This window comes from Buteo buteo, chromosome Z (genome assembly GCF_964188355.1).
Source record: "Buteo buteo chromosome Z, bButBut1.hap1.1, whole genome shotgun sequence".
Classification (NCBI taxonomy): Eukaryota; Metazoa; Chordata; class Aves; order Accipitriformes; family Accipitridae; genus Buteo; species Buteo buteo.
The window spans coordinates 88,771,038-88,786,848 of record NC_134204.1 but is presented as its reverse complement, the minus strand read 5'-3'; the positions used below and the strand labels follow the sequence as shown (position 1 = coordinate 88,786,848).

The 15,811-nt window shown below is 48.3% G+C and overlaps 1 protein-coding gene across 6 annotated transcripts in view; it reads right to left on the bottom strand.

The window, feature by feature from the left end:
* BICRA (BRD4 interacting chromatin remodeling complex associated protein) overlaps positions 1-12,260 on the bottom strand; it is a 39,961-nt gene extending 27,701 nt beyond the window's left edge. For 5 of the 6 annotated variants that reach the window (XM_075021355.1, XM_075021357.1, XM_075021360.1 and 2 more), the window contains exon 1: positions 11,622-12,260. In XM_075021355.1, the coding sequence (XP_074877456.1) occupies positions 11,622-11,709 (88 nt within the window). In that variant the 5' untranslated portion in view covers positions 11,710-12,260. Of the gene's footprint in view, positions 1-1,523; positions 1,600-11,621 lie in introns of all 6 variants that reach the window. The other variant, XM_075021359.1, reaches the window with a different exon arrangement.
* Between the last annotated feature and the right edge of the window lie 3,551 nt (positions 12,261-15,811).

Here is a 15,811-nt window from a genome sequence, read left to right as displayed (position 1 = left end):
TGCTCAGGACTTTACTGAAACTGAGATATTTTCATTTATATCAGGATAAACTCCAGAGTTGAAGGTAAACCATGAAACCAGAATTAAATCAGGAACACACAGCTGCTGCACTTTTAGACACCGTAAGAGGTTCTAAGATGGGCTCAGTTGCTGTCACAGGGGCCTCTCCCAATGGAAACCCCTGTTTATCTTTACATCACTATTAATTGGACTTTTGGACTTTTTCCAGGTTTGAGGACAGGCAGCTTATACTCCAGAAGGGGAAAAAAAACCCCAACCCTAAAATACCCATTTTTTGACAGCTCAAGGCACATTGATAAATTGTATTAGCAACAACTGGAATTACAAGCATGCGTATGAAAAAGGAAACGGCCTCGATTTCGCCAGTATCATCCTCTTTTTCTGGCATCCCGGCAGATTTATCTATTATGCAAAAAAGAAGGTGCCCTGGGTGGGTGAGAAGGGCAAACCTCGCAACAACAAAAGCATCTTCTGGGGAAGAAAGCTGGAAATTATAATTTCCCCGTAGGGCCTGCATTGAGGGATTTGCAGAGTCTGCAAGAATCCTGCCGGGGAATCGAGGAAATCTCCATTTCAATGCAGGCTCTGCCAGAGGACCTGCAGGAATGCCGTGTCCTCTCCCAGCTGCTTTCACCACACTTTCTGCAACGGACAGGATTTAAGGAAAGGATTCCTCCAGAAATCCATCCGGTGCTCATGTTTCTAAGCAAACAAACCCCGAAACCAGAAACTACAATGTGTATGTTTTATTTTCATGTTACTAATAAATATCTGAAATATAAACAGTTACGTGTTGTTAGTTTTTTTTTCCTAGCTGAAACTTAAAAAAGGAAACAGCCCAGATTCTGAACATACCAACGACAAATGTCTATTTTTAACAGATAAACTTCGAACTGGCATTCCCACATTTTGCCACTCTCCCAATGATTTCTTAACCCAGTGCATTTTGTTTTCACCCTTTGATACACCTCTGCCACTGACTTGATCCAGTCAATTCCCTAAATCCTTCTCCGACTGTAATTATAAGGCAATGGTCACCGTGTTAGAGGATAAGGTTATACAGGAAAGTCCCCTCAAGTAGTGAAAACTGTTTAGAATAGCTTTGGAGATGATGCCTAATGGACAGCTTGAAGTAATAAGAGAAATAGTGAATAAGGTCCAACTTCCACCCTAGCACAATCATCGTAACTAGGGCTCCATGCAGTATCCAGAGCCATGCAAGACGTAATTAAAACACCATTTTGACCCACAATATAAACAAAATCCACTGCTTGGAGCATATCTCTCCCAGATGAGATTTTTATTACAGCTATTCCTTAGCAAAAATATTAAAAGGCTTCAGACCTACCTGGGAGCAGCCCCAGCGTTCCCTCTGTTTTTCCACCCCATCCCACTACTCCTCTTATGAATAACCCTCGTTAGCCTTACCACCACATGGCTGCAACCTTGCAGGGACCCCGCTACAAGATGGGACAGGAGGAGAGCACTTGTGTTTTACTAACCTCTTGTTTTTAGCAACTCTGTGCCAATTATGGATAGGAGATGAGATACACAACATATTTGCTTTACGCAGTCATACTGTAAAGGAAAAAACAGAGAAGGACTATTACACCAACCACCCCAACAACCTAACAAAAAAAACCCCCGAAGAGCATCAGTGTGGGGCTTTTAACAGAAACAGGTCAATTTTAAGTGTTAAGGAGCAAGTTCTAAAAGACAAGATGGAATTCAACCAGGAACTAGAAACCCAGGCACTCGAGTGCCACTGTTAATTATCCGTGCTCAAAACCAACACCTGAAATCAAGCGTTCCTGGATTCTGGAAAGCCTTAAAACTCTCAAAGCCAAGATTGCATGATAGGACATTATTTTCCCTTGAAGTTAATCTCTGCTTGTAAGAGGTGCGAGTAAATTATTTAGGCTGAGTGCCGCTGCAGAGGATGCAGCGTGCTGTCATGGATACAAGGCTGGTGGGATGCAGAACTGACCCCCTTAAAGCCAAACCTCCCTCCTCTGAACACCCACACCACAGCTCTCTGCAGCACCGGCACGCCACCAAACCAGGCAAGATGCATTTAAATATTTTCTTTCAATTAATAATGGAAAATAAGCTGGGAAAAGCAGAGCAGCGTGAGCGTTGTTTTGCTCTGAAGTGTTGAAACGTGCAGCAAGAAGAGACCAGGAATAGATTTGTTGCCGTTCTTCAGCACTGAACGGGATCCTACAGCAGGCACCCACCGCCAACTCAGTTTACTGAAAGTTGAAAGCGATAAATCAGCTTTGTGCGTATCCAAATACGAGCATCTCTGACTGCTTTCCGAAAGGTGATGGGATGCACCTATCAGACCTGCTGCCGATTACAACACATTTGTAAATGAGAAAAGACCTGGTGAGCGAAAGCAATCCATCTCGCCTGTGTATCAGCGTTCTTAATATATGTAGTATTAGTGACACATCATCATTTTCATAGGGGAAAGCAGCCCTTGCAGCTCAGAGCTGAGGGATTTTACGTTTTCTACTCATTTACCAGATTGCCATCCTTGCTGGTTTTCTACAGTAACGTTTCTTTTCAAATTATGCCTGATAAGCCTCTGTTGTACACGTCACTGTTTCAGATGACATCAAAAGCAACCTGCGCTGTTTTAAGACATTTGCAGGCCTGTCTCTTCCAAGTGGAACTTGAACTTTCCCCTGTCAGGGAAAACTGGAAATGGGAGGATTGGACATGCACTTATTTTCAGTTAAAGGGTTAAGATAGGAATACCCTGCCCTAAAACTTGCAGGAAAAGCAGCAGCTCTTGCAGCACAGCAAGAGAGTTTAAACAAATCAAGCATCTAATTGCACAAGACCTAGAGGACAGAGAAGGAGATTTAGAATTTCCCAGAAATGGACCAAGTCTGTGTATATCTTCTAAAATTACTTGGCCTAATCTGTTCTTGGTTAATGTATGCTGCCCTAAATAGGAGTAAGTAGTTCTCAAAAGAGGGGTGCATCAATTAGCTCCCCATATAGCTCAATTCACACACACGCTCTGGCTGTAGCTCCCAGTAACATCTTCTGCCGCTCCTGTAACAAAAAAAACCCCAGTTTGCATATTCTAGAAATTGATGCTTAGTCTGAATAATTGTGCTGATGATTTTAGCGGTTCTGTTATCAGCCACGGCAGCTGATAGTTAAATTGGAAGTTTTCAGATGCACTGATTTATAAACATTATATTCCAGCTGACTATCTAGAAATATAAACCCAGGAATATAATAAACAAGTTATAATTGTTTTTGACTGTCATCATTTTCCTATAATCTGGAAGTTAGCAAAAAACTTAAAAAGCAACTGCTCTCTGTGACAAAATACTATGGAAACATAAAGCATTAAAGAGCCTGCAGCATTTTGCAGTGACTTAAACTCAAATTCCTCCCGTGCTGTGAAGTACACTGGTAATATTATACCCATTTTAGAGATTACAGCACTTTTAACATTCCAGCCACAAGGAATTTAGGTTTCCAACTTCCCCTGAAATTGGAGTGCCCAATTTCCTTAGGCTTCACTGAAAATAGACAGGAAAAAAACCCATCTTTTATTACATAAGGGGTGACTATCACATTTTTGAACAGACTCCAGGAGTTCCAATCCCACGAATCTCGAGTAAACAAGACAAATTTGAGGTGACGGGGGTTACATTTTTTACATTAAGTATTCTCGTAAGAAACTGCGGAGACACTTGTCTCTCACTGCACCGTAGAATCCCATCCTGTATGCTCCTCAGGATGTCTCCATTACAATTAGCTTTCAAATATCCAGATAAATACCATGCTCTGTGTTTCTTTCAGCGTTTGGTGCTGTACCGATGCAGACATTAAGAACCACGCATCAGCCCAATCCTTAAATGCTCCGAGCAGTTTCAGGGCACTTTGCGTTTCTTATTTCTCACGGGTAAGATGAACAAATCACAGTAGCAAGCTGCTGAGCTTCAGGAAGCTTCTGTTTCATTTCCAGCCCTTTGGGTGGGTGTAACAGGAGCGTCGTGCCTGCTTCTCCATCCCGCAGGGACGAGACACAAACAGCTGGACGGCCCCTGCCCTGACTTCCTGCAGGAACCAAAGTCCATGCACCTTCCTTCAGGGATTTCTTCTTTTTTTAAGCTACAAAGATTACATGTGGAAGGAAAACGATTTTCTAACTCTTTTAGTAGACACTCTTGAGTAGTGAAAGCAAGAGACTCATAAACAAGTGATTTTGCACTTACATCCTCCTTCCCTGGGAAATTATTCTCAACAACAGAAAGCCGCATTCCTAATTGCGCACCCAAAGCTTAAACCGCTTTATCACCATTTCCATTTTTATAGGTAGAGAATCCAAGAGCATAAGACTCCCCACTTCCCCACTGAGACTGCGCAGGGAGCAGTAGAAAGAGGAGGAAACCCCAGATTTTGGCTGTCGGCCTCCCTCAATTCACAAACAGACAGCAGCTGCAGGTGAGGGCTGCTCGAGAACAGCATTGGACATTTCTTCCTATGGGAGCACGGTTAAAAACAAAGTAAAAATATTTGCATACAGTTTCTAGGTTAACTATTACTCCAAAAATGATTAAATCCACCTAAGAAAGTTCTCCTCTTATCTCACGTCACTGTAACTCACTCATCTTCGATCTGTTTTCACACACGGGACAACCCTTCCCATTGCACGGGCAGGAGGGACGAGACAACACTGTGCCGAGGACACTCCCCAACGCTGCCCTCTCCTGAGGTGTCAACGGAAAACATCCAATTTCTCGGTCAGGGAACCGTTTTCCTTGCAGCAGTGGGGACTTGCACCGTCCTGGGCCGCCCGCCCTCCCCTCCCCCTGCACGGCGCAGGATTTACTTGGAGCTTTTTGCTCAAAATCATTTCCAGACTTGCATTCCCTCGACCGCAGCAGGAGGAGGAGGAGGAATACAATGGGAGGCAAAGTGCTTGCTTTTCGGGGAAGGAGGGGGAAACTTTCTGGGGCTGTAGAGGGGAGAAGAGGATGCGGGGAAGGAGCTCGGCAAACACTTGCCATGCAGAGGAAAAACGCTGTTCCCAGTCTAGAAACACCCAGTTTACCTAGACAACGAGCAGCCGTTGTGGGTTGTTCTGGCCTGCTTTTTGGTTCAAACTTACAGACATCACTCATTGTTTTGTTGTCCGGCATATCATAAAGATATTTTTCTGCTAGGGAAAGGCGACAGCCCTCACAGCCGCATGACCTTGGTCCGCAGAAGAGGTAAATCAGACACGAAGGCAGGTCCTCCCCATGGCTGCAGGCAGCTCCGTCCTGGAGGGAAGGCCTCTTCCACAACACAGATTTATGAGTCCCATGCCTCCGACAGCAGATGCACAAAACCAGGCCAATTAATATGATAGTGGGGTGCTGGTTCTTTTTTTCTTTTTAGGGGGAGCAAATTTCAGAAAGAAAGAAGACAAAAAGGAGAAATACACCCAATTACATGCAGTCCTATCAGGAAACAGGTCTGAGCTCATAGTATCTCCCCAGAGGCTGGCTGAAAAGCCTTCAGTGGCAACCAGTTTTAATGACAACTGATAAAAAAGCCCACGAAACATTGACACTTTTCTTAAGTTCTCCAACAACTGCATAGCGTTCTCTTCAGAAAATGCCTGAAAAATTGTTGTCCGAAATGAGCAAAACCAGCTTTTTGCAGGTGAATGCATCATCATGTGCAGATCTATGACCTTTTCATCAAAACCACAATGAATGTTTCAACTACTTATGGTAGCAGAAACAACTTTCAAACACGCACTGAATGTAAACTGAAGTATTTTTGCCCTCCGCCTGCAGCCAGCCCGTCCTACAGCCTCCATGGCTGCTCCCATTAGCCACAGGAGAGTCTTGTTTTCGCGGCTGATTTTCAGTTCTCTCCGGACAGCAATGAAAACGACAAAAATCAGGTCAATTTGCTGCCGGAGAAGGCGAGGAGCAAGGGCTGGTGGGGCGGGCGGGGGGGGGGAGTGGGCAGAGGAACCAGGGCTCAAAGGAAAAACGTTAGGAAGTTCACAGGGGGACAGAGCTGCCCTGAACAGAGGCAGCCCTTGTCATTTCGTATTTATCTGGAGCCAGTCACCATACTGTTATTAAGCTCCAGCTCTTATACTGCACGGGGAACGCAGCCGTGGGGAGTACAAGGAATGACAAAGGTATCTTTCGCCCTAATAAGCTCGGGCCTACGGGAAACAGGTAACGGAATTTTTCAAGCTTTGGCAAGTCCTTGTCCAGCCACCGCTGGTCAGAAGGATAAAAGGGCTCTGCTGGAGGAAGACAAGGCTCCTGCTTGCATGAACACACCACCACCAGCTCCAGGAGTGCACAATTGCTCTGGCACAACTGTGGCTTTAACTCCTCATTTGAGGATTTTGAAATATTTCAGCTCTCAAATAGCAATATTCAAGACAAATCCGTACTGTAACGGAGACCCAAACCACATCCCAACTCCACGCTACGTATAAAACCCAAGCTCGACTAAGAAATTTTGGGTCACAGTTTCCCCTTCTTTGCTAAGAGGATAAAACTGGAGGGTTATTTTGGGGTTTGCTGGGGTGCCGGTATGATCTAGACAGTAATGGTTTCTGCACATTGGCCGGGCATCTGGGCCAGGAGGCAAGGCAGACAGCCGAAAGTCCCCGTAGGTGGGAAATGAAGCTCTCGCCTGGGTTAAGAGTAAGCGTGGGAGCGTATGCTGCGGCACAGGATGCTACACACACCGTCTCATGTAACCTTTTCTTCTATCAGTGGTATTCAAAGACAGGCGAGCCCGGCTCGGTGTCAGAAGCAAAGCTACCCTTACCTCTGTCTAGTTCGTTAGTACCTTGACAAGACAGGCCTCGTCATCTACCACCTGCTCCACGGTTCCCTCTCCCCATAAAAAGCTCCTACAGGGAATACCAAAAGGGTGCACTGCCACAAGTTAGAGACAAGGCTGATCACAGATAACTTGCAGCCAACAGACAACATCGAATATTCCTCAAGAAACGGTAAAGACATCGAGCATTACTGGAGAAAAGGCAAAGAAATAACATTTCCACACAGACAGCCTGTGGACGCCAACAGACAGCCAAGCAAAGGCGGAGGCATTTGCTTTCATACCAGGGCAGCAGCTCCAAAGAGGGGCTTTTTGTGGCCCAAACTAACTTCTAACAAACACAGGCAGAGCAAGTTGCACACAAACAAGGGAAGGGAAGATTTGCTTCTGGAGTCGCTTCTTTTATTGTCAAATAGGGAAAGATGCAGTCTCACCCGTAGCTGATTTACGAAAACACTCCTTGGGCTCCGTATCAGAACGGAAACGTAATTCCCTGATTACTCGAAGAAACAAACTCTCTGCAAAAGGAAGACATTGCTGCGGGGAAAAGGGGAAACGTGAAGGAGTCGTCTTTGGAGTCTGCTTACGCCGGGATGGGCGAGAGGTGCTTGTCCAACAGCTCTGGATGCTGCAGCCCTCCGTTTATTTACAGAGCAGGTATGGAACAGGCAAGAAGAACAAAAGCTTTCCCCACTCGGCTTCGCCAACAGGCCTGGGCTGGAAGGACCACCTCAAGAGATGAAACGATAGCTCAGTCTCCATAGCAATCACTTGCTCTGCCGACACCACCAATAAGATTACTGACATGGGGACAGCTCAAGCCCTGTTCGCACGGGAGATTTTTGGCACGTGTCGCTATTTTCCTGGTGAATTCTGGCAGAAAACATCCAAAACGTCCCCTCTCCTCCATGCCTCAAACTCCGTTAGCAGGTTTGGAACCATTTCTAACCCTGCAGAGGATGGATGCTGCATTTATTCTTAGCCTATGCTAACTTTTAGCATTACGGGGCTGTTAATCAAGAAGTCCCAGTAAACTCAACTATTAGCCAGCTGTGGTCTCACAGCTCGTCTCCCTGAAGCCCCCAGGAATTAAGGGACAAGTTTCCAGCCGCGCTGTTTTAGTAACCAAATTATGGTCAGAGGGAAAAGGCAAGTGAAACAGAACCGAGACTGAATATGATGCCGCTCACAGGCCAACAGCCGTATTTTAAAGCTATGTGTTTTGACATTAACATATCCATTCTGATGAGATAGCAGAAAAAGGGTGATAAAACATAAAAATAAAAAGACAGCAGAAGAGCACATGCTCAAAGCTCACCAGCTCATACAGAAATATCAAGCTGCACACCAAAATACCTGTAAAAAGCCAGAGTGCCACAACAGAGCGGCTCATGCCTGTGATGGCAATCTGCCTGTTTCTTAAACCAAAAATTCCACTCTACTACAGGATGAAATTTAGCTACTACTGAGAAAAATCCTACTCTGCTAATGCGATGATTTTGAGGCTTTATTTTGAATGTTTCTCTTTCCTATAGGGACTTAAATTTAGCATTAAGTCTCTCACATTGTGAAAAGCTAAGTGGAAAGAAATGCCAAGTCACAAACCATTCCTCTCAAGTTTTTTTTTCCTTGGGAAAAAGAGGAAAGTGCTCTGAAAGTCCAGCCTCATCCACACAACGGGAAACACGTTACACAAGACAACCGGCATAAAGCCCCCATAAAACATTGCCACTCTCTCTATGCTCCCCCCAGACTTACAGAAATAGTCTCTTTCTACTCAAAAAAGACTTCATGAGGTATTTAAGGACTAAATCCCTGCAGGATACAGTATTCTTTAGGGTTTTCCCTGCAACGCGAGGCACAGAAGCGAATCCTTTTCATCCGCAGAGATTCCCAGTAAAGCCAAGGAGTCTCAGGGTGAAGGTGATATCGCAGGAGCGAGGCGTCAGCTCACAGGCACGGAGGATGTTTATTTGTCACCAAAACGTTTTCTGGTGCAAAGTATTTCTTTCATGCACGACGGACCCTCGAGATGATTTCCCCTCTGGTTTTTATGAAAGTGATGGGGAGAAAGGACTTGGTCAAATATATTGTTGGAGAGAAAGAGAACAGTTATCGTGCACTTTCAGGCTACTGCATTTCTACTCCAATATCTAAAAGGCTGAATATTTTGGAAGACAGAATAGTGAATCTGTACAAACTGCATTTTCTAGGGAAAAGCTCCAGCTCCTTAAAAAAAATATATACACTTACAGCAGACTTTACTTTCAGCCTCCATACTCTTACTCAGGGGATCCTAGCCAGGCTTTGTATGTGCATGCAGGGGACAAGGAGAGATGAGACAAACACATCACGTAAAATTTCACATATTAGCACTCTGAAATAAACACGTTTGGCTTTCAGACAGGGGATGCTACTTTAATTCAGATCCAGATAAACTCATGAGGCTACCATGTTTTAGCATCGATTCGTCTAAGCGTTCCTAGCTGCCTGCTACAAGAAATCCGTTCACAAGAAAAAGCGGTGAACTTCCAGCTCCCAGGTGGCACAAGGCAGTGGATCAGCACCAAAGCAGCAAAATAGTATGTGGCAAAAGGCAGGACCTCAGTTGCTGCTGAGGAGCACTCATGGAAAAGCCACATGGGCCTGAGCTGCAGCCCTAAAGGCGCAGCCAAGAGGGATCAAGTCCTCTCCTCTTTTTGGAGCCAGAATGCTGCTCTCCCTCCTCACCCCCTGCTACTCTTTCTAAAAAAGAGGGAAGAAACCCAAGAATCGAGAGACAGCAACTCAACACCAACCAGTTCCAATAGTCACATCGGTCGGGGTTATAACCTGGGGCAGCAGCAGGAGCTCAGAGACAGAGCGCAGCAGCTGCTGGGCTGGGTTGTGATCATAAATGACACGATTTGTAAAAATCAACAGATACATTACTGTGAAATACTGGCTGCTGGCGTGTTTTGAGAGGGATCATTCACCTGTTTATCATTTTGAATTTAAACAACAAACAGTGTTGGGTAACAACCAAGGTAAAGTTGCCCTTATTACCTTGTCCTCTCACTCTAGAAATGAATAATAATAATAATTATTATTCAAAAAGCAGCACAATTAGTTTATGCATCAAAGAACTGACAGCAAAAAAGCTAAATACTTTAGTGTTCAAACGTAAACAGAAAGTGTCGAGGGGATGAGGAAACAGCACAAAAATGACATCGTTATGTCAAACACCCGTCCTGAGCCTGGCACAGCCGAGGGGGTGCCCCTCATACACCCGGCACGGTGCAGGCAGCTCTGAGGGTTACCACAGCCACAGAAATACTGTTTGAGAGCACCGCTTCGGCCACAGCCCATCACACATGACAAGTCCACACTCGAGTCCTGCTGCACCTGAACTTGGGGGACAGGGGGAAAGACAGACCTCAAAGTCCCCCATGCCTCAGCTTCCCTCTGGGTCAAATATCCCTTGCATCAGTTCAACTACTTCTCTTCAGCAAAACAAAAAAGTTAGGACAGTGAACAGCATGTCTGGGCATCCAGAGACTGAACCGGCACCAGGAACGAGGGCAGGCGGGATATATGAAATTAAAAAAAAACAAACAGAGGGAAAAAACACCCGGAAAGGAGAGCCGCTGCGCTGTATGTGAGTATCAACAAAACTACAGAGCCCACAGAAACCAAAACCACAAGCTCAAACTCATTCACGCAAAAAGGCAAAGGCAAAACACTATAGAAATGGTAAATACATTTTGAAATTCAGCTGCGAGCGGCAGACAAATGAAAACTAGAAGAGAACTTGAAGAACAACGAACTGTAGTTTATTCAGCTAATGTATTTTTAATGCACTGGGGAAAAACTTGGGAGGTGTAACGCAGCGTAAGGCACCCATTTAATACCAAAAGCCACGTAGTGACTTTTCCCAGCAGAACATCCCCCCGCACGGTGTTTTCCCGTCAATAAATCAGTGCCGAGGGGATGAACTCTGCTCCGCAGCAGCAGGCCAGAGCACAAGTTTGGGGGTTCCCGGGAAGGGAGCCGGGGAGGACGCGGTCTGGGCTCACAGAGCTGTGGGCTCGCTCTCACACTGGTCGCGACCGCGACGATGAAGGTTTTTCATCCTGACATTGCAAAACCTTCCGTTTTCCCTTCCCTGCCTGCGCTTCCAGGCCCATCCAAAGGCATCCCTGCCTCTTCCCCGGGAGAAGGAAGAGGAGGAGGAGGAGGAGTGGACCGGGGCGGCGGGCAAGGAGGGGGGGGCACCCAGGCCAGCGGCAGCTCTGCAACCGAGACAGCAACACCGAGTCACGGCAGGGCGAACCGGCGGCCTCTCCGCGAGCCCCCCCGCTCCCCGCCTTGCCCAGGAGGAGGTGGGGAGGAGCAGGGCGCTTCCCGGAGACAGCAGGGACCGGCGGAGGGAGGGAGGGAGGGGAGGGGGGGGGGGGGGCTGCCGCCAGCGCCCCCTCTTTTTCGGCCGTGGTGGGGGTGTGTGTGTGGAGGTGTAGGGGGGTGGTGGTGGTGGGGTGCGGAGGGCGACGTCTGCTTTTGGGGAGGTACATTGTATTCCGGAGACGTGACCCGCAGCCGCCGCACCGGGAGGCTGCCGGGGTGGAGGGGGGGGTGGGGGGGCCGACGGGGCCGGGGCGCAGGGAAGGGTTGGAAGAGACGGCCGAGCCGGTGCCCCGGGAAGGGGGCGAGCCCCCCCCCGCGCCGTCCGCCGCAGGTAGCGGAGTTAAGCGATTTAAAGCGAAATTGCTGCATTGTAAGAAACTCACCGTGATGTTTGAGCAGCAGTCGGCGCGGGGTCTCCCAGACATCCCCGCACGGGCTCCGGAGGCAGGACCCCGCCAGGCACCGACACATAGGGGTTCAACGCGCTGCCTGATCGCCGCCCCACCGACCGGGAACCCCCGGGACGGCGGCGGGGAGGGCATCGGCGGCGGGGGCACACCGGGCCGGGCAGGAGAAAATAAACGCGAAACGTCCCCCGCCCCCCCCCAACCCACCGCCACCACCCCCCCTCCCTCCCCGGTCCAGTCCATTTGCATACGCCACGCCCCCCTCGCCGCCACGCCCCGCCCCGCTAGGAGCGGGGTTACCTGCTGGGTAAGGTGGTCTCGGCGTGTGTGTCCCCCCGCCCCTTCACGTCGTTTTTTGGGGGGTCTGCGGGGGGGGGGGAAGCAGCTCAGCCCCTCGTCAAAGCAGTCTCCTGCGGTTCGTCAGCAGCAGGATCGGGCCCCTCTGGGGGGAAAAAAAAAAAAACCAAACCAAAAAAAAAGGTTCTTTAAACACAATTTTACTGCTTGAAGGCTATTGGATCAAAATGCCAGAAATATCTGGGCCAGCACGCACCCCATTTTCTAATTTTTATTTTTTCTTTTTAGAGGGATGCTCTGCTGAAAGCTCGGCACTGGCATCGCTACAGCAAAGCCACAGCCGGTGGGGAGAGAAAACCCCCCAAACACCACAACCCCCAGTCAGTTCCAAGGACCCAGTTTTTTAATTACGGTTGCCTAAGGTGTTTGTTTTGTTTTTAATAAATAAACCCATAAAACACTCTCAATTACTTTTAATACGCTCTGACTGCGTCACCTGGACAAAGAACACATGCATAGGACACCAACAGTAGTATCAACGGAGCAAAAGGAGAGAGGCAGGAGCTGTAAGTGAGCTAATTTATGTCGTCAAACAGCAACTTCCTCTCTAAATAACAACAAAAAAATTATATGGTTCTGCTGGCGTAAATCATGCCTTCGTAAAATAAATTTCTCCAGCTAATTCCTGAGTCCTGGATGAAGACTGAAAGGACTTGGAATAAAACCAGAAAGGGAGGAGCAGGTTTGCCTGCGATAGACGTGCTCCTCGTTACTTAATGGTCACAGGCCTGACTGCTGAGGGTCTGATCCTGCGTTTTCAGTCACAGGTCCAGAATGAAGCAGGCAGAGGGGCGTTTGGAAGCAGCACTTCAGGGATTTAACACTTATTTAAACACTACAGAGCATTTCTTTATATACATTCACTCATAAAGAAGAAAATCCTATTTAACAAGCATCAGTCTTGAAAGGCAATGCTTAAAAACTGCTTCCTGCTCAAGGCAAGCTGGGAAAAAAAAACCCCAACTCCACATTTGCCGGTTTTTGGCTGGATTTTTGTTGGGATAAAGCCCCAAACAGCGCTGGCCCGGCGCGCCGGGGCAGCCCAACGCCCGGCCCAGCCCAGGGTCCTCGACATCCCAGTTACAAACTGGTTGAGCCGGCGAGGAGGTTCCGCTCACGATTGGTGAGGTGCAGGCAGGGGTAGGCAGGGCCAGGCGCCTTGCCCGCGCCCTGATTAGGCGGGTTAAATGTGATTGACCAGTGCGAGTAATTAATCTGCGAGAGGCCGGGCTTGGGGCTTTGTTTATACCCCTGGATTGGCTGGATTTGAATTAGATATACGTTCTATTTGTACCTGGGTGGGACCTCGCGGGGGTTTATTTTGGTGCATTACGCTATAGAAGCGCAGCGGCAACCCAGGCGAACATCGTCGGCCACCGCCGCTCTCCTTTGCCACCGTGGCTCTGCCGGAATGCTGGGCCTCACCGGGAACCGTCAGCCGGGTACGGTGCTGGAAGAGGATCAGGACTCCAGGCTGTTTTATCAAGGAGGGAGGCGGGAAAGGAGACAAATCCCACCATTAGTAGCATTTACAAAAAATATTTAGGCAATGCAATGCAGTATTTCCTCTTTTTTTTTTCTTCCCAGTCCCAGAGCACCAAAACAAATCGAGCTGAGTCTGCCATGCCTAAAAAAAAAAAAAAACCAAACCCAAAACAAAACCAAACCCAAAACCCCACACTTGGCAGAAAGCCACCATAAGCAATAATGTGACTAACCCATGGGACAAGCCATGCTCTTTCCCTGGGAGAATGTTGCTATCAACAGTACCTGCAAAACACAGGGCCAATTTCCAAGTGGGAAGCTTTAATGACATTGTCATAAGGAAGATTTTTGTCTCTCGCAATGGCAACTTTACAACCAAATAAGCAGCCCTCAGACAGCAAAAAAACCCCAACTTCCAGCATGGCTGATACAATGAAGGATGAGGGGAAGCCACAAGGAATTTCGCTGCAGCAATGCACTGGGGTGTCACACACACACACACCCCCCAACAGCCACGTTTCTGCCCCAGCTCAGCAGGCCCCTGGGCCAGAAACCCTCCCCAGGACCGCAGCCTTTCAACACAGGCAAAAATCCTTCTGCAAAGCAAAATGACCCACCGGTACAGCACTCACACCAACTAAAGTTAAGTAAAAACCCTGTCCTTAAGAAATAAAGTGTCAGCCCTATCACGCAGCACACTAATTAATCAGTGCGATACCCACGTGGACATGAACAACTCACTCCAGAGAGGAACTTAGCATAGCAGAATAGTAACAAATGAGACCACCAAACGCTGCTATTTTTAGGTTTGCTTAAAATATACAGCTGATGACTAACAGAATTACGTACCATTTTTGTGTAATAATACCCGAACACTTCAAGATTTGTTCATCTCCTTGCAGGTGATTCCTGCTTTAACCACTAGACTGCAGCAGCAGGAGTTGCTGCAACACCTTTCCAATTTAAAAAAACATAGTTTAGTTACCTTCAGGTGATTTTTTTTTCCCCCTCCCACTTCTCCCCAATTGCCTTGCTAGGATCCAGCTGGCTCCCAACAGCTGCTTCATCAGCCAGACCCAGACCATAACACCAGTAATAGAGCTTTCTTGCTAATACAGTGAAAACATTATTACAATTAAGGATGCAGGAATAGCCCAACACTCATCCTGGGACAGAAGGATGTCCTGCTAAAATTAACCTCAGCAATTTCCTTAAAATCGTAACATTAAAGAAATAAATAGTGGTGGGGAAAAAAAAAAGAGAAAGAAAGTACTGAAAACAGGTTGGAGGCGGTACTTAAAGAAATCCGGATAAGCTGCAACACCCTACCTTGTGTCACTTTGAACAGAAGGTTTCTCAGTTCTTGAGAGGTAACAGCTATCCTCTGAAGCAGTATTCCCATTTCACAAGGGAAAAAGGAAGTTAGATAAATACTTTATCCAAAGCCAGCCTGCAAAATCCCCAGATGAGAGGAACATTTGGTCGTCCTTTGCTTGATGCTTCGCTAAAACCGTATACTGAGATTAGCCCCTTCCTACGCTTTTTCTTTGAGTTTTGCCCTGTAACTCATGCTTCCAGTACCTTCCCCAAGCCCTCCTGCACACCTCCCTCCACGCCCACCACAACCGTACCCCCCTATTTCCTACCTACGCCTCCCTTTTACCATCTTTCTATCTTTATCTCACACACAACCCTCCCCACTCACCTCCCTCCGGCCACCTCCCCCATGGACACCTCACATCCCTTCAAGCCTCCTCTCCTTCACCTCTCCCCCGCACGCTAACACCCATTCCCCTTATTCCCTCCTCACAAGCTCACTCCCACACCCCGCCAGCTCCCCCCTCCACACACCTTTTCGCTTTCCTCCTCTCTCCCCGCCAACCTTCCCCTCACCCCGACCGCCCTCCCTCCCCCTCCCCTCCAACAAAATGGCGCCCTCCCTCCTTCCCGCCCTCCCGCCTTTTCCCGCCACAGCCCCTCCCCCCCACGCCACGTGACGCCGCGCGCAGCCGCCTAGGGATGAAGGCGGGGCCGCGCCACGAGGCGCGGCGGGCGGGTGCGCATGCGCCGGTGGCGGGCGGGAAGCGCAGGGGCTGTGAGGTGACAGGAGGGGCGGCGGCGGCGGCACTGCTGGTGAGGGACATCTCCTCCTCCTCCTCCATCTCCTCAGGCTCCCAGTCAGCCTCACACGGGCGGCTGGAGGCCCCCCTCCCTCCCCTTCCCCACGAAGAGAAGCCCCGGCTCTGGGGCAGCTCTCGCCTCCCTCCTCCCAACTCTGCTCTCCTCAGGGACAGCCCGCCCTCACCCCAAGCTCTGGTCCTCTG